Raw genomic sequence first — 24,195 nt, forward strand, 5'->3', positions numbered from 1 at the left:
TAAATTTTAAAACATGTTTTCTAAGTTTTTTAATTATATGTTCCAGATTTTAAAGCGCAAGTTTTATTTTTTTACACTTATGTTCTAAATTCTTTACTCACACGTTCTATATTCTATATCAGTTTGTTCTAAATTTTTATTCACATATTCAAAATCTTAAATCAGATGTTCTAAATTTTCCTCATATGTTTAAAATTTCATAAAGCAAATTTTATAAATTTTTAATCACTTATTCTAATTCTTAAATCAAATGTTCTAAACATATTACTCACACAAATGTTCTAAATTATTACTCATATGTTCAGAATTTTAGTTTGAATCACATGTTCTAAATTTTAACTCGCATGTTCTAAATTTTTACTCATATGTTCTAAATTTTAAATCAGTTCTCATATAAGTATGAATTATCACATATGAACATATTCTCACCGAATCCCTCCCATATATATATATAAAGCTAGATGAGAGTTCAATACACAATTCGTTTAAATCATAGAAAATGGATAAAAGAAAATTTCACGTACAACTTTGTAAAGATTAAATTACAAAAATCAAATTTTTGTTTTTAAATTAAAAAGTGTTCTTAAATAAAAACGGAAACATAAAACAAAAATAAAATAAATAAAAACTACAAATCTAACTTTGAAAAAGTTAAAGAAAAATTAAATTTGAATAAATTTTCAAAAAATAGCCATACAAAATTCTAAACAACAATTTGTTTTGAAAAATAACTAAACACAAAAAACATCTAACAAAATAAAAGCATTTTGTTCACAAATTGGAAAAAAAAATATATAAAAAGTAAATAAAAACCAAAATGTTAATGTATAGGAAATATAAGTAACAAAATTCTTTTTTTTTTTTTTAAAAAAAACCTTTTGTTTAAAAAAAAAAATTATGCATACCTTTTGTTTCAAAGCACAAATTATAGAGATCTAAACATAAAATTCGGAATAAAATATAAAGGAGAATTCGAAAAAGAAATAATTAAACATAAAATCATCAAATTTAAATATAAAAACTAATTTCGGAAAAAATTTGATAAACTTAAGCTTAAAATAAATCATAAACAAAGTTACAATAAAAATTATAGATTGAGGGTTAAAGGAGGAACAATATAGAAAAGGAAGAAACAAAGAAAAGGGCGAGGTGAAAGAAACTAATTTTCAATGTAATTCTTATATTGAAAGTTATAAGAACCAAGAGACACAAGTGATTTTCATTAGTTTATTATGATTTTTTTTAGAATTGAACTTTAAGGCATTTGAGACAGAAAAGAAGATTTATATTAATTTATATTAGTTTATTTTTGTTAGAGGGGATTGAAATTAAAAAAGAAAAAGAAATATACTTCGAAAAGGCATGATTAATTCAGAGTATACATGGGATATAAAAATGTTTCATTGAATTTTGGTCAAATAAAAAAATTAAAAAAAGATTAATTTATAAAACTAGAAGAGGAAAAATGTCCTTCCAACTTCCTATTTTACAATATTAGTATCGATAAGATCAAAAATTTTGATAGCCAAATCAAAATTAAAAGTTTTAAAACTAACTTACGAGTAAAATGCTTAAAACTTAAAAGTTTTGGTTTAAGTTACAAGTCAAAAGTTCGAAGCAATATGGGTAATCAAACAACCGTGAAACAAGGAAATAGCAATCCGTTGTGAAATATAAGTAAAAATTAGGTTTTACAACTTTTGAAATAAATGTATCCATAAATGTAATCATTTATACTTCTAAAATATTTTCATTGCGCTTTTTTCTTTCTTAACATAGTACCACATCAAACCAATCAAAAAGTCAAGCCAAATTTTTTTAAAATAATTTTGTATCCGAAAATCCTCCGTGTACAAGTAACATAGGCCACTAGTTGTTAGATGATATCATGTAGACTACAACGATTCAATCTTTGTTCATCCAAAATTTCCAAGTCACAAAAACATATGATACAATGAGGTCACACCCAACACATTCCATACAAATGCCAAGGACAAGAGTCAAGAGGGGGAAAAAAAAAAGACATGCTTTGCAAAGAGCTTTGGTCCTCTAAGTTAGTGAACTCATTCTCCACATATCATTAAGTCATATTAGATCTCTTTGATTGTTGTCAATTTGCCATGCCAAAAAAGACATGCTTTACAAAGAGCTTCGGTCCTCTAAATTGCATTACCATTGATGGACCATAAACCAAAACACAACAATTCCACTGATGCAATGATCAAATGGCTTGCCACCTGAACCAACTCAGGGACATTACTGCTAAACTATGAAAAGCACATAGTTGCCCCTTAGTAACTAAAGTGATACAGCAGAGAAGGTATAGGGACTAAACATAGACAATAGTGGTGTGAGGCACCCTTAGAACAAATCACCCTTGAAACATAGTTCAATAAATTTGCAATTCATAAACTCAGATACAGCTTAATTTAATTTAATATTCAGCACATAAGTTAGAAGCACATGTAGCTACCAACACAAAGCAACTGAAAATCAATCCACCATGATTGAATGAGAAGCTAAATGGCATAAGCCACATTATAGGTGAGCATGTGCCACATAATAGTGATAGTACTCAAGATGTTGCAGCACATCAAACTATGATAAGACTAGTACTCATGATTAAAAGATTAAAAACATGTAAGGTCTATGTACATACAAAGCCACTCACGGTCATGGATCTAAAGGTGATTACTAAAAGATAAAAGGAACGGACTTAAGGCTTCCATTGATTTTCATAATCTGAGAGGGCAAGAAAATAGAGAAAAGCATGAGAAGCTGAAACACTATCTGTGTATAGCAGTGAGAAACTGAAAAAGAACCATAGCTCTTCTTGGCCAAAAAAAAAGGCAAGGCAATCTCAGATCAGAGAAGATTGTAGAAAAGAAACATGCTCTCGCCAACAGAAAGACACTCAGAGGGGTTGCAATTGACAGGAGAGATCTTCTGCACAAGGGAAGTAGAAGATGTATCAGCTACGATGTCATTTACAAGGGAACAAGTTTGTAACAACAAAATCTGAAGGAAAAAAAATGAAAGTAGGAGTCAATTTAGAAAGAAGAAGATGGTTAAGATGCGCAATTGTGCAACCATCCAGGTGCAGATGAAACTAGAGTGACATACTCACCAACCTTACGCAGAACACATATTTTCAACAACCTTCATCGCAAAGGAAAAAGTGTCTTAAGAATAATATGACTTTTGGCCGGTCTTACAAATATAAAACAACCTTTTAATTATCCTATAATAATATGACCTTTGGAGGTATCTGAATAAAGACTAAAAACCAGAAACCTGTTTTATAGGTTCAACCGGACACGCATTGCATTTTGATTGGTTAAGAATTTATATTTTACATTTTTATTTCACTTTTAATAAATTGATTTTTCTATTTTAAAAAACATTTTTTATTTAAAAAAAAAACAATTAAAAAACCTGCTTCCCCTAACAGCCAACTCCACCTGACCCTAACCCCTTAGTCACGCAATCTAATCACCACATCCCCACCACCATTTTCTTCCATTCCTCCATCCTTACCACCACCACGAAGTCATCGAATGTGATTAAATGAATGAGGTGTTGCGGTGTTGCCTGAAATTGCAAGGGGGAGAGAGATTTGCTTTGCAAGGTTGAATGAGGAGAGAGAAAATGGGTGAGATTTTTGTTTGGCAGCGGTAGAGAACATGGGGCGGGGAAGTGAAAGAGGAGAGAGGTATTAACCTTGCCACAGCAAAAAAAAAGCCATAATTAGTGGAGGCATAGGGTTTTGGGCTCGTGAAGGGGTAAGTGTGGAGTTTTCGGTCTGGTGGGGTATCGGGGTTGCAGGACGGTTGGGTCTGGTGGAGGGTTGGGAGTTGGGGTTTTAGACTAGTGGAGGGTAGGCTAGGCGAGGATTTCGGGCAGGTGGGGGGGGGGTTGGGTGGCAGGGCAAGCGGGGGCCGGTGACATATAGGTATTTGATAGGATGGGTGTTTGATTTTTTTTTTTTTTTTTCTTTATCAAATTTCATTAGATAAAAATTTGTAAATATTTTTTTTTAAAATTTCTACCAATCACAATGCAGCACGTGTCAAAATAAACCTATTAAACAGATTACCATCAAGTCACATTCTTTTAAGAGAGGATAACCATCAAAGGTTGTATTATTTTGGGAAAATCAAAAGGTCTGTTTTTAGAGGATCGGACAAAGATAGTGTTATTACCGACAATTTTACCATGGCAAATTGGCAATGGCCTATAAGCTCTATTAACAAAGTACCCTTTATTTAAAGTTTTTATAGCTTTTTCTTTACAAGTCAAATCACAAGTCAAACATATCACTCAAATCTCAGTTCATTCTTGTAGGTGAGCCAACAAAGAATGCAATGGAGTAATGGACCCACCACCTGTGTTCCATTCTAACTGCATATTATCACTATGAGACGGCCTGCTATTTTATTAGATTTTCAAGACTTCGTATCCACTAGTTGTTTCGCTTGCTCTTCCTGCATAATTTCTAGGCAACAGCAGTGTTGTTTGGGCAGAATGTGCTAAATACATATCAAGTTACTCGTATGTTTTATTTGACTAACACATAAACCCTGCCAAATGAAGCAAATTCACTCAATAAAAATGCAACAGATTACCAATTAACTCACCAGCTAGATAAAATTAAAACTCATGTCTCCACATTAATTTTAATAGATCTTAGAATCCTAAACAGCCTTTCACGGTACAGTACAGGCCCCACCTACTAAGGTCTTGAATTTTCTCAATGGTAGATGGAAAACATTTCTATCCTTGTTCGCCCCCAAATCCTACAGCTTAATTAGCAACCAGCCAAACTCTATAGATAATACATAAAGTAAAACTGGTCTGATAAGTAGTACAATCCTTGTTTCCACTCAATGAAGTTCTTCTTTATCTAAAAATTCTAGGATTGTTGTCATCTTTAGATATTGAACCACATAGATCTTTGATACAATCATTCAAGCATGTTCAGTATTCCCAATCCTAAATAACATTTTTCAACCATTCTGAAGGCTTTCATTCAAGATACCTAACAACACAGCAAGCCAATAATTACACAACCGCAAAAATAAGGGTAGCTTCTAAATCTTTTTCAATTTTTTTGCTTCGCTAATTGATTGTCTTCTTCTGATAATTAAAGATGCCTCACCACATGCAGAACAAGGAATGTTCAACAGCTCATTAAAATATACATAGTAAAAAAATTAATAAAAAAAAAAGATACTCAAGCCACATACAGTTGTCTTTTAAATTTTAACATTTCAGGCATCTCCATAGGCTCAAGTCAGCAACAACATCACCCAACAAAACTGCAAAAGATCTCTGATCTTTGTTTATTGTCTCCTTCCTATCCTACTATTTTACTCCCTAACATGTCCAACTTCTCTTCAAAAATTCATTGGAAGTTTCCAAACATATACCAAGCAATACCCATAATCATAAGAAAAGGCTACTCAAGACTTAAAGACTTCTATAAGCTAAACACTAATTATTCTTCAAAGTAATAGAAGTCACAACCATTACTCACGATATGTATTCTCTTCCATCACCAAGTAATATTAATGGAGTCTCTTTGCAAATCATAAAGTCACAATGTTGTACCTATATCAGATGAACTTCTTCATTTGACCATAAATCTCTATTTTGAACTTCAACTACACTTTTGAATTATTGTAACAGATGCCTTTACACCGCTTCTAAAAAAAAACTAGTATCAGCACTTGCCTTATTCAAGGTAATAAATATAAACTTGCACACATATAAACATTTAGCAGCTGGAAAATACAGTGAGGATAATCGAACGGGACATCTCAAGAAAATCACAAGGTGTCTTCTTTCCCCTTCCACAACTACACAACTCCCCTACCCACACAGTAGAAAAAAAAATGGAAAGCAGGATAAGTCACAACATCTTCAAAGATTTTATCTTCAGTTTAAAAAGTGAAAATCGTCATCCAGAGCATCTCAAAGAGCAAAAGTTACAAGGGAAGAAACAAAGTTGGTATGTGCATTCACTTACAGCTCCTATTCTCCCTTCCAATCTATCAGCTCACTGCGAGGAACATATAGCTTAGCAGCCTGCTGCTCAGCTTCAATATCATTAACTACTCCTCGACATCTTTCAGCGCCACAATAACATTTAAGTTGCTCATCAATAGAAAAGAACCTGTATCATTAAAACTCAAGCTTACAGGCCGCCAAATAAACAGGATGAATAGCAAAGAAACGAGCTCACAAGTCAAACCTGTAGTCATAAGTCAGTTCCTCCCATTGTTCAATATCTCTTTTTGCAAAAATTATTATATGCTCGTCACCACTAACAGTTATAACTCTAGAGTAACAGTTGGGCTGCAAAAAATACAAAGCAAAATTACAAAACATTCTTGGCATTACTGAATCTAAACAAAAAAAAAAAAAAAAAAAAAAAAAAAAAAAAAAAAAAAAAACAATATCACCATGCTTACAGAACAAACACATAACCCTTTCCAATGTTCAAAACCTCAAAACATATTTATCAAAAAAAATTTAATAAGCCTCCTTTTTTCCAAGGCCCGTTTATTATATTTCTTAAACCAGCTTTTGTAAACATGCCAGGTGACTGAATGCCTAAAGAAACCATTAATGTATTCGCAATAATTGTTACTTTAGGCATTCAATGGTGATTTGCTTAAAGTAACAATTAATGTATTCAATACATTAATTGTTACTTAGGCATTTGGTAACTTGACATGTTTACAAAAGCAACACAAAAAACAGAAAGGATAGACTAGTGACATTTTAAAAAATAAATAAAATGAATATAGAGAATAAAATCTTATCAAACTTATGAATGATGCAACACAAATAGCAATTGAACATGTTGCAAATTAGACTTATAAAACACTTCCAGTCTATTGCCATTGGTGTTTCATGTGATAATTTTGAAAATTATAAGATAGAAGCAAAGAGCACCAAGAAGAAATAAGAAATTTCCCATGAGCTGGACGGCATTGCATAGAAGAAAGGACAAAATAATTACTTCACAAGAATGGTTTATTAAATGAGCAATACTTCCAGCGCGTGTAGCATCAATGACACGCTCGTCATCAATCCTGAACATATAAGTCCCAGCACCCTGCATTGAAAATCAGTCAAACTGACGCTAATCTCACAGTAATTAACAATTGAAAATGGCTATAAAGGCGCAAAGCTCAAGAAAACTAGTAACAAATAATAGATTAAGACAATGGAAACTCAAAAACAGAAGAGAGAATAATACATCAGTGATAGCTCAGAATCATAGCTAATTCCACACAAATGGCAACATGTGGCCATGATAGCGTCAATATTGTTTCCAAGATGATCAACATCATACAAACAAATAATTGCCAACTTGAATTAAATCAAAGTGTACAAGTAAAAAGATTAAATTTGACTTACAACTAAGGAATTATATATTAAGTGTTCTCTTCGATCAGCCACTGGCGGCCTTACAAGTTCACCGGTATATTCGATCACCTGAATCAAACAACACAAGTGACTAAATTATCCAGCTATACTTTTATATAAGTGAAGAGGCTACAACAAATGGGTGTGTATTTACCATGTCTCCAGCTTTATGTGGCTGCTTCGCAAAGATCCCAAATCCATGTATTCTAGATTTTCCTACATAAAAATACTAGCAATCAATACAAATACAAAAACAAAAACAACAACAATAAAAAAAAAATAAAAAAAAAAAAAAAAACATATATAGTTCAACACTACATATTCTCAATAAAAAAAATACTGTCAGTGTCCTAACACAATCTACACAAATCCAACCTTTATAAACTAGCACACAAATTAATACCTTAAGAATTTCATGTCACGATGACCAGGTAGTCTTGATATAAATCACAAAGAAAAATAAATCAAGGTAAAAAGTCAAGGAACATCCAAAAGCTTATTCAAACAGATAAACATACAAATTGTAATTGGAAATAGTAAGCTCACGCACTTAAGTATTTTAACATCATATACATGCTTAGCGCTGAATATCCATAAGGCATCAGAGACCTTCACAAATTATCAATCATAAGCAATACCAAATAGCAAGAGCTACTCTAGTACATAAAATAACTACACACATGATTATATGAATTATTTCTCCATTTTCCTGGTTGTCCTCATTGATTTGGCAAATTTGTCTATGCCACAACTTTGACCATTACGAATTTTAATTTTCTATCAATAAATAGATGATATATTAAGTTAGTAGATTGAAAATTCATATTATGAAAAATCTAAAAAGATCCATTTTCCTTAATGATAATCAAAGATGGTCAAAATGGGAATATGAACAATGAATTAAATCAATATGGATAAATAGAAACTATTGACAGTACAATTTACACATTAACTAAAGGTAGGCCAAAAGTCCAACGTCGCCGAAGTAACCCAGCCTAAGATAACCTAACCCAAATCAAATTATACCCAAAACTAGATTACCCTACTTCTACTTGGCCTGAACCAAACAGACCCAAACCAAAAATCATATTAATTAATTTTTTGAGATAAACCAAATGACAAGACAAAAATATGTGGCTATAGTAATAGTGATCTTGATATAATCATGTCAATGAGAGAACATGTTAGAAAACCACAAAGGCAAAAAAATTGTAATTTATAATAATCAACTACCGAATCAATGCCAAAAGTATCACATGTTAAAAAAAAATTGACTTTTAGGTAGTAAAAAATTAAAATTCTTAAGATTATCTTCGCCAAAGTTGCCTATATAAACCATTTAAAGTGAGATGCTTCAATTGCCAAAAAAAAAAAAAGAGTTCCACGAACTAAAGCTCTCCTGTTGGAAGAGAACTTGCAACTTTCGATCCAGCAATCTTTGAATTGCTTCTCTCTATGTCTCTCTCCTCAATTTACGTATAATTATGCAGACTAACTTTCATCGAAGGTTGAATTGTTAGAATGATGCCATGATCTATTTTTAGAGGTGAGAGATAGGAAAAAAAGGCTACAGTCTTTTTATGCATGCCTTATTTCTAAACACTTTAATCTTATTTTCAAAATTAAAAAGCTTTAATTAGGTATTGAATGACATGTATTTGTACTAACATTATTAATGACATGTACTAACTGTAAAAAAGGATAAATGGCCTGGGATTTGCTAAAAAACTATGTCTTCCTATCTCCTTTTTTCCGCTTAACTTTCTTAATATTTGAAACGCTTGCTTTTTACCTCCTCCGTTTTTTTTACTTGCAAAACTTCAATTTTCACGCTTGCCAATGCATTATTTCAATTGTTAATATCTTTAATTACCAATATGTAAAAATTATAAACATTGGAAATTAATATAGTATAAATTGAAACGAATCTAACAAGATCCCACATGACTATATTTTTACTTAAATATAAATCATCAAAGCTAGACAAAGTGAAGCAAGTAAATAGTGTAAAAGTCAAAGTTTTGCAAGTATATAAAAAATAAAATAAATAAAAACGGAGGTAGTATTATATTTGCCAAAAGAGTATCACTAATAAGTAGAACAAGCTGACCTACAAGCAAAAGCAGCTACTACAGATTAATCCAATTCCTAGGTTTGAAACTTGTGGCAAGCTTCTTTGATGCCCTTTCTTTTTATCTTTCAAACCCTTGGATATTTGGACTGGAAAACTTATACCACCTCCTCTAAGATTAAAATCCAAGTTCTACCATTGGCTACATAAATTTTCCTTGCCAGAAATCATTGAGAATGAGATACCTAGAACTTTTCAGAATACAAAATTATAAGTAATGCAGATATTTCACAGGGATTGAGCATGGTATCAACACATTGATGAAGTTAACTATGTAACTCATGAACATTTAAACTTACCAAATGATAATCGTTTCCTAGAAGTCTCCCTCATGTATCTATATTTATCAGCCATCGAAAGTATGCTAGGCAGAGCTTCCTGATTTGAAGATACATTTTGAATCACTGGAGTTGACTTGGAGCCATTATCCATATTGTCCTCCACTGCCATGCGAGCCAAAATCTCATGCACGTAGTAACAACCAACCAGGTGCGGCATATTAAGCAAAAATGAACGTTTTGCAGCAAGGATTTCTGGTTCTTTACGTCCTCTTCGGGCAGAATAATCATAAGGCTCTGTTCATGATTGCAAAAGAAAATCAAAGAGCAATTGATGAAAACAACCTTACCATAGAAAAAAAAAAAAACTTAAATAACCCAATACATGAGCACCACAAAAAGATATGATGTTAAGCAACACGCCAACACATTAAAACATAACAGAAAGGTAAAAAAATTTACAGCAAATTTGACTTACACATTTGACTAAACCTAGTTTTAAAGGGCGCAAGGCGCACCAAGGCGCAAAAGTCCTTGGAGCCTAGGCACAAGGCGCAAGCACGCGCCTTTTGTAGGTGAGGTGCACTTTATTCATATAGAAAACAAATAATATCTATTAAATAAGTGTAAAATTGGAATTATGTGATAAGGTGAAAGGGCCATGTGATCAATAGCTAGGGTTCTTCAAATCGAATTGGGGGATATGGATTCTTCTTTCCTTTTAGAAATTAATTAACCTGCCTATCACAAAGTCCCATAGCGTTTTATAGAAAAGAAAAACTTACAAAATAGCTATTGATGCTTAACAACATAAGGCGCAAAGGCGCAAGAAGCAACCTAGAAAAAAGATGCAAAGGCACGCGCCTTTTAAAGGTCTTTGAGCCTCACAAAGCTAAGGCGCCAACTCTTGAGCCTCACTGTGCCTTGCGCCTAGGCGCACTTTTTAAAACTAAGGTTTAAACTCCAACTCTCTAAGGTAATAAGATGAGTAATTTAGTGGGCTCTTTTGAAAACTTCAAGAAATTCGGGGATATAAAGCTATTTAATCTAACCAAGACTAAATTTGTAGCCTTCTCAACATATATCATACTACGTATTCTCTTGCTAAAACAATCCATACGTATTGATCAGATATAACTCAAAACTTCTCTAACATCATCAATGAAAATGAATTACTATTTATAAGCAAACATCCTATGCCATTAGGATAACCAAAAGATAAATTAAATAATATAAGATATAAATAGTCCCAATAACAAAATATATATCTTCGAATAATATTAGAAAATAATATCTTATCAATCTTACTAATTCTACTACAACCCTAATTCGATTAATCATGCGTAACTCTTGGATTGACGCCACTAAACCTCAGGATTAATATAAGACTCGACATAAATAAATAAATATAATATAATGATAATATTGATACCTTGGAATTGCATCATAATGCGACAGAGAGCATACATGCCATTAATATTTGATACTATTGTATTCCCATTTATCCAAAACTTAAGCACGGCGTAAAAAGAAAAAAAGTTGACTTAATAATTCCAAATACTCACTGTCAAAAAAAAAACATAATTTCCAGATACCAGATATGCAGTAACCTACCACAGCGTGCACAGCCAGATTCATTGGATGGGGGGATGTAGCTCAATTGCTGACAAGACTTTTTCCCATTTGCCTCATCCGTGATTGGACGGTCATTAGATGGCTGCTTATGTCTTTTGCAGAAAGAAAGTAGGCGAATACACTGTTCCTCCTCATCTTCATCTACAGAAATGAGATGAAGTTTGTCTTCATCTTCAAGCTAAGCAAAATGATACCCAACAGAGGTTGCAAAAGTAAAATTACATGAGATATTATTTCTGATGTTGAAAAAAATTAGATAGCATTCCAGAAGAGGCTTCTAATAGCATCCTCACAAAGCAACCACTAAAACTAACAAAGTAAGATATACCTCAGCACAATAGCCAGAAACACGTGCACAGAGTGGATGATATGCAACACGGCAGGTGTTGTTAGAGCACTGAAATCAAATGGCCAAAATTTTGTAAATTTCATAGTAAGAAAACAGAATAATAAACGCCAAAAAAATGACACATGTCCTCCAAATAAGAGTCAATATTAGGTCTATAAGAAAAATGCAATATTAAGTCAATTGGCAGAGACAAGAATTGGGACACAAGGGAAGAAAAACAACAAGAACAACAAAAACGGTAGCCCATAGCTTGTCTTTCTTGCCCGTGCTTTAAAAAAGGAAATAAGGATACCCATTGAAGTCCAACTACAAAAACAGAGAACAAGATGGCCTCTAAAGCAATCAAACAGTCACAAAGTTTCTCCTTACGCTAGATTGTAATACTTTGACACTCATAGAAGACAGGTGAGACATCAGAAACATGTAGAGCAGAAATTGCCTGTGAATGTTACTGTCATACCATAATTAAGCAATCCCATGATTCCCAACATTCACCTCATTCAAATAGCTCAATCAAAGTTATTCAGAAAAAATCAGAAGCAAAATTGTCTCATCCCAGTTAAACCCTAGTGTCTCATCCAGGTTAAACCCTAGTAGGTGGACGCTTTGGACCAGTCATACAATAAATTGGGTATTTCACCATTCCTTACACTATATTTCACCATTCCTGACCTATGTTATCTTGCTTTGAAACAAGTTAAGATTCATACCCAGGTTGGCATGACCCAACACCTATCCAAGTATGGAATCCATAGTCCATACCAGATCCAAAGATCAGTCAGACATGGTATGACAAAAGAAAGAGAGATTGCAAGAGGAAGGACTCAATTCAAGTATATTGTTTAGTTTATTAGCCCTAGGTCTGTATATTTTGGGGGTAAAATCCAAACAGACCAATGTGTTTTTACAATACTAAGGGTTCAAACCGCGCAATACAGCTAGATCTTTTAGAAGAGTTTTCGTAGTTGGTGTTATTTTTTATGGCCCTTTGCATGGTATTTTGTTGTAACTATATATATAGCTAGAATGTAATGTGTATTCTTGTTTGCTATGCAATGCTCATTGTACACAATATACAACTATTCTTCCAATCACCAAATGATGTCTAAGGCAAACTCAAGCCAAACAATTGTCAATCCCTCATAATTTGTATTGTAGTCCAACCTTTTTGCTATGTCCTAGCAGATGGGATACATTGAACAAAGCTAGAAAAGAAATTAACACATTAACAAAATATATATTAGAATATAAGAAAATTGTGCTCAACTTTACCTGATATCTCACTTTAAATCTCACTTTCATTGTGATGGGATACTAATCATTTCATGCAACATTGGTGGCTACTTATCTTTCAGTAAGCCAACATTAGGATATAGTTTCCTTAACTTTGCTAACAATCTATTGTTTTGATATCAGCCCGTCTCTCTCCCTTAAATTTAAATTAATCTTGGTGGAGAGTTTAAATAGGCACTCAAAACACACCTTAAGAATTTGGTCAGTAATATCATATCGAGTGTGATTCTTGGTCATCATATTAATGATATGGAAGAATTAGAGGGTATAAGGGAGATGAATCGGTGTAAAGGGGGAAAATGGGAACTTAGAGAAATATAAAGAGGTAGTGATGACGCATTGCATAAATCTCTTCATCACACTGATTTACAGGACTAAAGGAGATAGACAATAGGTAAAATAGGGTGTTTGAGTGGTTAGGATCTATAGAACATTCCTCACGCATTGCATAAATCTCATCATCACACTAATTTCCAGTAATAGTCTTTTTCATGTTGTTAGGGATTGTTGACAACACCCCAGCCCCACTACTCACCTTCACAACCCCCTCACCCAAAGCCTAAAAATGAAATCTCAATTAATTTCAACAACGAACAACAATGACACTTCTCCATTCAAAATTAACAAATCTGTATGAATCAGGAAGAATTGAAACAGTAAGAGGGAGAAAAGCTACATCGGTTGGCTGCAGGCTATTAAAGGGCTTGTTTGGTACATGGCTTTTCATTGGCTTTTTGGCTTTTTCATTTGGCCAAACATCCAAAATTTGTGTTTGGTAAATGGCTTTTTCAGCCTCGCTTTTAAGCCAAAATGAAAAAGTTACTTGGAGAAGAGTAGCTTTTGGCTTTTGGCTACCTAAGTTACTAATAACATCAAACAGCCAATTTTACCAAACATGTTTTTAGACTAATAAAAAGTCAAACAGCCAACAAAAAAAACCAATACAAACAGCCAGCCAATCAAACCAGTCGACAGCGAACGCCAATTGTCAAGCAAGGCCATAGCCATAATTTTTACCTCCGACTCATTAAAAAAACCCCATAATTTACCCCAACTTAATTGTAGATTTACTTTTAAAAATAAAAAAATAAAAAATAAATAAAAAATAAAAAAACTTGGCTAGAAAGTGAAAATAAAATAAAAAGAGAAAATGAATTAGATGATGAAAGATGAGAGGGTCTGCCATGGAGGAGTTGGAGGAAGAGAAAACGAATAAAAGAAACGTGATTGAGACATGAGACAAGATGAACCAGACCGAGCTCCACAGAAGAGAGAGAAGAAAGGTTTCAAAATTTTAATGGGGGCAAATATGTAAAATAACATATTTACGGGCATAATTGGAGACACACTATTCATAAGAGTATAGTAATAATTTTTATAAAGTAGGGAAGTAGGGATAAATTACACCAATGGTCTTCCTAGAGTCATGAGGCTTGGTGAACCCGTAGGAACTGACATGCTGTTTGCAAACTCCACAATAAGTCTGTTCAACTTTCTCTTTCTAGTAGAATAGAGATAAAGCCTGAGAAAGTGGAAAGACTAGAAACCCAAATGTAACTTTTACTATTATACTTTTTTCTTCTGTTTTCATACTATTTAGTATTTACACCTGCACTTTCCCTTTCTTTTCTCATTTAAATAAACTATCCAAGTCATTGGTAACCTTTTCCAAGAGAAAAAGTATCATGTAGTCATGAAAGTTGTTATTAAATTTCTAATACTTTTTTATTTAGACGTCTGGAAAACAAACAAAATAAACTAAATACTCCCTCTGTTTTCTTAATATGTGCCTCATTGTGACATGACATACATGCCGATGCAATAATTTGACCAATAATATCTTTAATTATCAATAACTATAAATTATAACAATTGATTTTTTTTATTTTTTATTTTTTTAAGAATGTAATCATTAATGTTTTTGGGTAATGCTATATGTAGCCTTAAGGGCTATATATAAGCATTAAATATACTCTTGGAAATTGTATAAAATTAGGAATTCATGAAAAAAACACGCGTAAATCAGTGTTTATATTTTCATGATTTCTTAACTTTTTACGATTTTCAAGGGTAAATTTAATGCTTATATGTAGCCCTAAGAGCTATGTATAGCATTTTCCAATGTTTTTTTCTTCAAAAAAAACAACAATTCAATATTAATAATCTACTCGTTCAGACAATTCCAACAAGTACCCCACAAGAGTATTTTTTTCTTATAATTCACAAACATTGGTCAAAGTAGGCCTAATAAATAGTGCCAAAACTCCAATGGGGCACTTTAAAAAAACGGAGGGATTACAAATCATCCTCAAAAGTAATCGCAAGACGGATTGCTAGCTGAGCCCGGTTATGAGCATCTACCACCAATTCCCTATCAACCTTGTGAATAGTACAACAGTCAAAAAGCTGTCTTCTGTTGCAAATTTCCTGAATCATCCACCTATTTCTCTTACAGTTCAACAGCAGTTTGTTTTTTTATTATTAAAACAATCATCATATCTCCGTGCCTGTGTCTTAGATTAGGGAAAGCCGACAAGGTCTCCATGAAGTAAAATTCTAGCTTTGTTGGGTCCGACACTAGAATATATACTCTTGTCCTAACACCCATACCCATGTTCGTGTAACATAGCACCTAACTGAGCCATTTTTCCTATCTCTCCCACTCGTTCTTCTACTACTAATTAGTAGTTTTCACCAATCCATAAGAAATCAAATGAAAGATAAGTGATCAACTACCCTGTTAGCATAATGGCTTCCTAAGGGAAGTCAGTCGGCACTCCACAGATCCAATTAATGCAGGATCCACACTAGATTATAGCTATAGCTGATACTTTACCAGTATATTTCCCGTACTTGTTTTGAGCGTTGCACAAAAAATGTAAGTTTCCGAGGTCAAAATCAGAAAGAATAAAAAAACAAAAAAAAAAAAAAAAAAAAAAAAAACCCATTCATTCCTTAGAGACGCATAACAACTTAACACTTAAGCCTGCTGTCTTGAAGCTGCCTCAATTCCCACAATCTCAAGTAGTGTATTTTTTAAAAATTACCAGAAAAAAAAAAAAAAAAGAAAAAGAAAAGAAAAGAAAGAAAAGGAATACTCCTTCCATCTCAATTCAGTTGCCTAAAGCCATTTGCAGAGGAATTCATTCAGGTGAGAAAAAGAGAGGAAAACAAATAGCTTAAGCATGGAACCCAACCCAAGAGAAAAAGTAGAGGAAAAAAATTCTAAAGAGGAAACAGGGCAAGCAAATTGGGACAGCCCAAAATGGAAAATGAAGCAAGTAATCCCAACTCATTTTCAACAAAATAAAATATTTTACTCAGTACTTAGAAATGTTAGAAAATTTGAAGACAAACATATATGATTAATAATAATTGAAATATACAGCATAAACCGCTTTTACCTGGATGCAAGCTCCATAAGGGATATGACAAATACTACAAATGAGCTTCCAGCGGTCCTAAAAGGAAAAGGCCTCAGAGAAAGTTAGCAGTAGAAAAGCATTACGGCATCCATACTACAAAGCAAGCAAATACATACAAACACTAACTACCTTATTAATCCTGCTAACGCCATCGATGGGCTCCATCTTCTTGATATCAGATAAGCACGTTTCTGTAAGGGGTTATAATATGGTCAAATAGGAAGAAAAAAAATGCTGAAAGAGCAAGACCACATAGTGCACAAACGAACCAGGAATCCAGATAGCACAAGCTAGATGAGCCCAATGACCATCAGTTGTGGGCTTCATAGCTCCACCTGTATAAGGCATCAATTACAAAATTAATATGTGACAGTCATGTGTTTATTTAACCATCTTCAATGCAGCTATATGTACCTACAACAGGGCAGAGACGACAAGGTGGAGTAGATTCAGGTGCACCAACTCGACACAGATTACACAACCAAAGTCTACCATCAACAGACTCCTCCCCGTAGCACCTGGCATGAACCTGAGAAAGAAGCATGCTATCACAAAATTTTTTTCAATTCAAAATAGTTTCCATGAGTACTAGAGACGTTCAGGCCTCAAGGTATGCTTGGAATGAGGAATAATTGATACAACAATTTTGGGGGTATATCATGCAGATTTTTGGGATTGGAATTAATATAAAAATTCAGTAAGGGTTAATACATACCCCTGTAACAGGGAACCTATACCCCGAACCTATACCCCAAACCCACCCACCCCCCCCCCCTCTCAAACATAAAAATTTCTACCTCCCCTATCCCATCTCAATCATCTCCACTATGCAATATCAACACCACCTTCAACCAAGGGTGAACCCACTTATGGTCATAGTGTGTCAAGTGACACTTTTTTTGGAAAAAAATTACTACCTCGGTAAGTAATAATCACCTCTAGTAAATTAAATTTTCATCTTTCTGTCTTGGTCCCCACCACACTCACAACCAAAAACATTTTCAATTCCCCAAACTCTCTTTCTTACTTTAACAATACCCCTCTGGCCCTCTTCTACGCCCTCTCTCCTTTCACCATGCCAATTCACCAAGTCAGTAAAACCCACTCTTACTGATTCATAAAGAAATAAATAAAACCACCAATTCATATTTCATATAAGATGAAAATTCATTTGAAGAATTGAAGTCCCTAAAAGGAAAAAAAAAAAAAAAAGGAGAAGATGTGAATAAATAGTACGAAGTATTTTGTAAAACGAAGAGTAAAATTCAGGTATGACAATTAACAAATTGATGAAATTGCAGATTAAGTTAAATATAAAGAAGAGAAAGAACACTAGTTTATAAGTGAAATAATGGAGAAAGAACCCTACCACAAAAGCCGTAGCTTTTACAGAAGTTTGCGGTGGATGTGTGGTGGTTGCAGCGGTGGTGCCATGAACGAGGGGATGGGGGTCATGGTGGTGCAGATTGGGAGAACAGGCTAAGAGGGTATTCCTTCTTTCCTCTCCTTTCAAATTAAATAGTCAATCTAATTGCTCATTGTTGTTGAATTATTATTTGCTGTTTACTGTGCTTTTCATTCAGAGAATTAAAGATATTGTTTTAAGTTGATGATTTTTTAAAAAAAAATTTTTTTTTTTTTTTTAGGTAAAGGAGAGGGGCTAGGCCCTAAAACAAAACAAGTTAAACTAGTAAATAGAAGCAGCAAAACTAAAAGACAACGAAATAGAAAGCAAAATAAAAGGATTAAAAGCAGCAGCCTTACAGTAAAATTATAAATTATAAATTTCTCAAATATTAATTTACAACTGATACGGAAAAAATTGATTGGCACTGAAATTGTTTGTCAATTGATATTTGCCGGAAAAAAAAAATTAGTAGGAATTAGTATATACGATAGATATCAAAATATGAAATGTTGTGAGCTATATATAAGTCTCAATTTATAATTCGTATATTTTATCCATGCCTTTGTTATTCATTGTTATGTGGTCGGTGAACATTGGTGACACACTATTCCTTAAATCCAGGATCCGCCACTGGCTTCAATGATCCCCATGAGTCAAACAACCTTCTAATCTTACTAAAAATTTCAGGCATACCCTCTAACGGAACAAGCACATGGACATATGCCAATGACTATGTGCAAAATACATGCATATTAGGAGTATCAGGCCAGAAATAAAGATGGTCAAAGGGAAAAGCGATAATCTAATGGATGCTCACCATCATTCTGCATTTATCACACTGCAGGAACAAGTTGTTCTCGTACTCCTATATAAAAAACAACAGCATATTACCACATTGAGACAGATAATAAAAGAGGGTGGATAGATTAAGAATTTAATGATTTAATTCCTCACCTCATCCATGTGGCACACATTGCATCTATCAAGATCTTTCCAATTAATACGAATAGGCCAATAACCATTGGGCATGTTCTGGAACCTTTCAGGCAATGATTTACGTGAAGGGAGTTTAATTGGCCCTTTTGAAAATGAAAAAACCTGCCAATACCATACATTAATCATAATTCATTCAAATGTTGCATTCAAATATTAAAGAAGACATAACCAAAATAAAAAATTTTAAATACAACTAATTTCTTCAAAAAAAAAAAAAAAAACTTTTGACAAAAACCATAAAAGATTAGTGTGATGCAAGATATTCACACATTGTTTTGCTGTGTACAACTTCTGCAGAGTGTAATTTTAATACTACATCACCTATACTATACGATCCTGTTCATCATCAAAAATGTTAAGATTAACATGCCACATTTCAAAAGCTTTGAATAAGAAATAAACCAACTGACATGATGCTAAGTAAACCGACAGAATTAATTTATACGGATCAGTAGTTACCTCATCCTTCATTGAAGCTTCATCTGAATCAACAGTTTGAACATCCATGGATACACGCATGTTCAACATGCTTTTAGGAAGTTTCTGCACCGTCAAGTACCTGATAGAACAGTATGTCTGCAAGCTTAGTATGATTACTAAATGTCTCATTAAGTAGGACCAAAAGCCTACATAAGGAAACTAACTAATGATAAGAAGCAAGAGGATCATCAGTAGACAAGGAGATCTTAAGTATCAGTACTTTGGTGCTATGAGAAGATCTAAACAAGACAGAGGGAACAATCACAAGCCAGTATTTTCAGCCTAAAATTTAGATTTAATCTAAGAAAAAACATTTATTTAGCTAAATCATACTTGACCTCTACCTTAAAAGAGGAAATTCAAAGAAAAAAAAAACAATAAAATAAAAGTGAACAACATTAACATACACAACCAGAGTTACTCTGTATAATCAGGCTGTATTCGAAAAGATATAATTTACAGAATTTGAAACGTAACACATAGTACCAAACAGGATTCCCACTTCATACCATCTAAAATGCAGTAAAAACACAAGTATAACCCCTAATAGGATCAAGAAAATTAATGAGTAAGCTAGATAAAGATGCAGAATACAGATAGAACTGCAACATTATACAGCCCAATAAGGCTTCCACATAATGATGCAAGAAACAATAATGCGATCATGTACTTTTTTTAAGAGAAAAATTACATTGAAGGTTTTCCATATGATTCAGATGCAGCACAACAAAAGGTCAAATATTAGACCATTGGAATTTGGCATGAAGAATAGGCAGCAGCAAGGTAATGATATTGCAATACTCTTAACTTCTTAAGGAATACATCCACTCCCTGCAGGAGATAGTAAGCAATGATGCAAATGTCTTCCTTCTACACTAGAACTTTTAAAATGCTTCCAAACTCAATAAAGGTTTCCAATTGAACAGAAAAGGCAATAGAGTCAAAAGATGCTCCAGATAAGCCTATCTTAACAAAATCAAAAGAGGATTGCATGGATATGCATTTCTCAACTCTCATTGTCAAAACACAGGACTAGTTTTCTTCTACAGTAATTAGTAGTCCTACAAATGGATATCATACAACTTAGAACTTAGCTCATTATATGTGGAATTAGCTAATTATATGTGGAATTAGAACTTCCAAAAATAAAGCCACCTAATCAGATCACAAAGCACAATTAAACATTCTACAAAACTACTTGGGAGAAAACAGATATATGCTGACGATGCAATTTAGTATCTATTGAGGTAGTACTGTTCTTGATAGTGAATTTACTCCACTAGCCTTGCTAACCAGATCAAAAAGACCACTGTACCCCTAAAATACAGGTATTTTCTCTATATAAGTCAACGGTTACCAATTGATTTTGGTGCATCCAACACCGTAGACGTTGGTAAGAAATTTATTTTAAAACCAACTCTCTTTTTCTTTGGACCAATTTATCTTGCCACATAATGTTTTTTTTTAGACAAATTTATCTCGTCATGTATTTATTTTAAAATCAATTGTTTCTGAATTCCAGGATTTACCATTAATACACCAAGTAATCAAGGTACAATACAGATAGGCATAACGTAGTCGTACATAAATTATGCAACAACCTAATACATTTGTATCAAAAAAAAAAAAAAACAGGCCATGTTAGCAAGACATAGTCAGTTAATAAGGATGAACTATGTTGGTAAGAAAAAATTTTGTGGCCCTAAAGGTACAGAAGCAGATAGAGAGAAGAAGGGATTTTAATAACTACCCTTGAAATAAGAGAGAGAGAGAGAGAACTAGCAAAAACTTACGATTTTGCTTCTTTCAAGCTTCGAAGAAAGCGTGTGGACTTGCACTTCAAATGAAAACAAGAAAGCAGTCCTTTTACAAAGGATACTATCTGTTTCACCTGTATTCTGATTGTCAACAAGAAATTCTTAGGAACATATTAACTCAGTAACAACAAAAATTTCCTGCAAACTACATTCTACTTCCTCCGTGTAAAAAAATTGCAACACCTTGCCCAAAAAGATCACATAATTAGTCAAAGTGTTAGAATTTTTTAGAAACGGAGGAAGTAATCATTAGAAAAAGAGCAAAAGCCAACCTTGCAAAATCATGAGTTCCAAAGAATTGCACAGGAATTGATCTTTTTCCAGAGCTGTTGTTCAATCCTTTGCGGTCACGAACGAGTGATTCATCACTAATGACAGCCGGCCACATTGCATGACCTGAAAGAAGATAAATTAACACAAAATAACAAGAATGCATGTTTGCACATGAAGGGTCAGCAGCAGCTGTTTACTATTTCACGTAACGCTGTGCAAACTTGTGTTTTTTATAATACTGTAAGCATAAAACTGTATACACGAGATGATCTACAACAACATAATACAAAATGGTGACAGTGAAATTTAAATGCAAGCTTCTTCTCTTCACTTCAACACAAGGTACTACCTTTTAGTCGTTCAAAATAGATCCATCAAAGATATGAAGTCCAGAAGGACATAACATAAGTCAATACAGCTCCTTACTTTCCAGTTTGCTCATACTGTTTCATATATATCTTAGTAGCTTACTCACCTGTAAGTTTTGCCCAAATTATATCCCCAGGCTCAAGGTCTCGACTTTCATCTACACTAGCAGCCAGACCCATCAACTGACTGTAATCAGGATCATCGTCAGCCGTATATTCTTTCCCTTTAAGATTTTTGTTCTGCATTTCCTCTCTTGACATATAAAATTTTATCTGTTCTTGTGATAAAATCAGCTCTTCTTCTTCACCATCCTCATACTTAATCTGCAATTAAATTTGTATACATGCATTACAGAAAGCTCCAACCAATATGAAAAACACTCCGACCAAAAAGCAAACAAATAATAGTGAAAAGAACATACATTGTGCTTTTTCGATACCGCATCATAGCCAGATACAGACCCTTTATACCAAACATCATCCAATGGCCAATAAACCTACATTAAGCACAAAATCAAGATATTTTTTTCCCATTTTCATTCAACCCTACTAATTCATCAAATCACAAAAGGAATAAAATAATCAACTTGCCTCGCATTTCAAGCCATCAAATACCATAGGATCAACACCATCAAAAGTTAACCTGGTGCATAATACAGTTCAAATCAAACTAATGTAAAAATCCTCATAAAACATAAATAAACACATAAATATATTATGATCTCAAAAGCCTCAAATTAGAAAACAAACAACATACAGAAACCATTTTTTTGCCCGAGAATCATTGTTATTCTTTTGATTAGCCGAAGAATTTTGCTTCCCTTTCTTTACAGCAGATTTATTAGTATTTACATTGTATTGAAACCGCGATTCCCTCAATCTGGGGCCATTCAACCTACACAAAACACTCGAATCCACCCCTAATTTCACAAGCTCCGAATTCCCGAGTCGCCTTTTCTTATTCGGGAACCCCACAAACACATCCCCAACAAAACCCTCCTCCTCAACCGGCTCCTCTTTCACCACAATTCCCTCCCCCTCACCGTCCAATTTCTCCACCTTGGAATCACAACGCTGCAACGACGAATTCTTCTTTCCCCGGCGAGAATAAACCCGGATCACCTGCGACGAATCCGATAAGGGTTCACCCTTAATTTCCTTACTAACCCCTTCCTTCATCCCCTCCTTCTCCTCCCCTTCCTCTAACTGATGACAAATATGATCGCCCAAGCAGTCGTCAATTAGGGTTAGCTTTCGAGCTCGAACTTTCTTGGAAACGACATTGGAAGAACCACTAGCACTAACACAAGGAGAAGTAGCGGAGTAAACATGGCGAAGAGGAAGAAACCTAATTGGAGTTCCGGCGTAATGATTATCGATATCTTCAGCACACCCCAATTTCTGCGAATCTGGTAAATGTTCCTGCTGCTGCTGCTGTTGTTCGTGAGTTTGTTCATGGCAGTTTTCCTGCATCGAATTTTGCGACGCAGGAAACGCCATTGAAGAAGAAGAGGAGAGAGAAAATGAGGATGAAATTGTGAGTGACAATGTTAATCTAGGGTTTGAAATTGGGGATTTGGGGGTGTTTTGGAGGGATGAAGATTTGAGAATTTCGGCCTAAAAACTTCCGTTTTCCCGCCGTTTGGAGAGCGTGCCACTGACTGAGTGAAGATGTAGAGAGAGAGAAAAAGAGGGGGTTTTGATGTTGGAGATTTTGCGGTTTCGTATTTTATACCCATCCGAGTTACATGTGTGTGCTATGGAATTTTTTTTAAAAAAATAATATTATATATATATAAAGTAGAACACCTAGATTAATTCTCTCTTTATCTCTAATATTTTCACTTTATTTTATAACACGTAATCAACACCAAATCTCGTCAATTAAGCAAGCCGACTATGCAAACAAACAAAAGAAATCAATAGCACGTAATTTTTGATATAAATACAGGTTAGGTTTTTTCTTTTTTATTTTTCTTGAATAAATTCCGAATGTAACTTTCTGTTTGATTTTAATTTTTGTCCAATTAAATTAGCTATGTGTGTGTGGAATTGGATGAAGTTATGCTTTCATTAAGCTACTGGTTAATCTATATTATTGAGAAAATTATTTACATGTAATAGTATAATTAATTAAACAAATTAAAGAAAATAGAATAGAAGTAACCGATTATTGATGAATGTTATAAGCACCGAGGCATTCTTGTATGAAAAAGTTGTTAATTTATTCACGAAAATGTCATTATGAGAAACAAATTTGTTTCTCACCATGAGAAACAGGGAATTTCCCTTCTTGTATCAACAA

At 33.6% G+C, this 24,195-nt stretch overlaps 1 protein-coding gene across 2 annotated transcripts in view; it reads right to left on the minus strand.

Annotated features, from left to right (window-relative positions):
• LOC110700055 (histone-lysine N-methyltransferase ATX1-like) overlaps window positions 1-23,605 on the minus strand; it is a 34,222-nt gene extending 10,617 nt beyond the window's left edge. Inside the window, exons 1-22 of one of the 2 annotated variants that reach the window (XM_021877556.1) lie at window positions 22,648-23,390; window positions 22,482-22,533; window positions 22,313-22,387; window positions 21,998-22,214; window positions 21,522-21,645; window positions 21,226-21,330; window positions 19,412-19,511; window positions 18,911-19,054; window positions 18,774-18,821; window positions 16,963-17,077; window positions 16,818-16,883; window positions 16,678-16,739; window positions 16,528-16,584; window positions 11,810-11,878; window positions 11,461-11,659; window positions 9,868-10,143; window positions 7,592-7,653; window positions 7,429-7,506; window positions 7,028-7,123; window positions 6,254-6,357; window positions 6,029-6,175; window positions 2,703-2,946 (exon numbers count right to left, since the gene is read on the minus strand). In XM_021877556.1, coding sequence (XP_021733248.1) covers window positions 6,034-6,175; window positions 6,254-6,357; window positions 7,028-7,123; window positions 7,429-7,506; window positions 7,592-7,653; window positions 9,868-10,143; window positions 11,461-11,659; window positions 11,810-11,878; window positions 16,528-16,584; window positions 16,678-16,739; window positions 16,818-16,883; window positions 16,963-17,077; window positions 18,774-18,821; window positions 18,911-19,054; window positions 19,412-19,511; window positions 21,226-21,330; window positions 21,522-21,645; window positions 21,998-22,214; window positions 22,313-22,387; window positions 22,482-22,533; window positions 22,648-23,390 — 2,934 coding nt within the window. In that variant the 3' untranslated portion in view covers window positions 2,703-2,946; window positions 6,029-6,033. Of the gene's footprint in view, window positions 1-2,702; window positions 2,947-6,028; window positions 6,176-6,253; window positions 6,358-7,027; window positions 7,124-7,428; window positions 7,507-7,591; window positions 7,654-9,867; window positions 10,144-11,460; window positions 11,660-11,809; window positions 11,879-16,527; window positions 16,585-16,677; window positions 16,740-16,817; window positions 16,884-16,962; window positions 17,078-18,773; window positions 18,822-18,910; window positions 19,055-19,411; window positions 19,512-21,225; window positions 21,331-21,521; window positions 21,646-21,997; window positions 22,215-22,312; window positions 22,388-22,481; window positions 22,534-22,647 lie in introns of those variants that run through there. The other variant, XM_021877555.1, reaches the window with a different exon arrangement.
• Window positions 23,606-24,195: the final 590 nt, after the last annotated feature.

This window comes from Chenopodium quinoa, unplaced genomic scaffold (assembly GCF_001683475.1).
Source record: "Chenopodium quinoa cultivar QQ74 unplaced genomic scaffold, ASM168347v1, whole genome shotgun sequence".
In the NCBI taxonomy this organism is placed as follows: domain Eukaryota; kingdom Viridiplantae; phylum Streptophyta; class Magnoliopsida; order Caryophyllales; family Amaranthaceae; genus Chenopodium; species Chenopodium quinoa.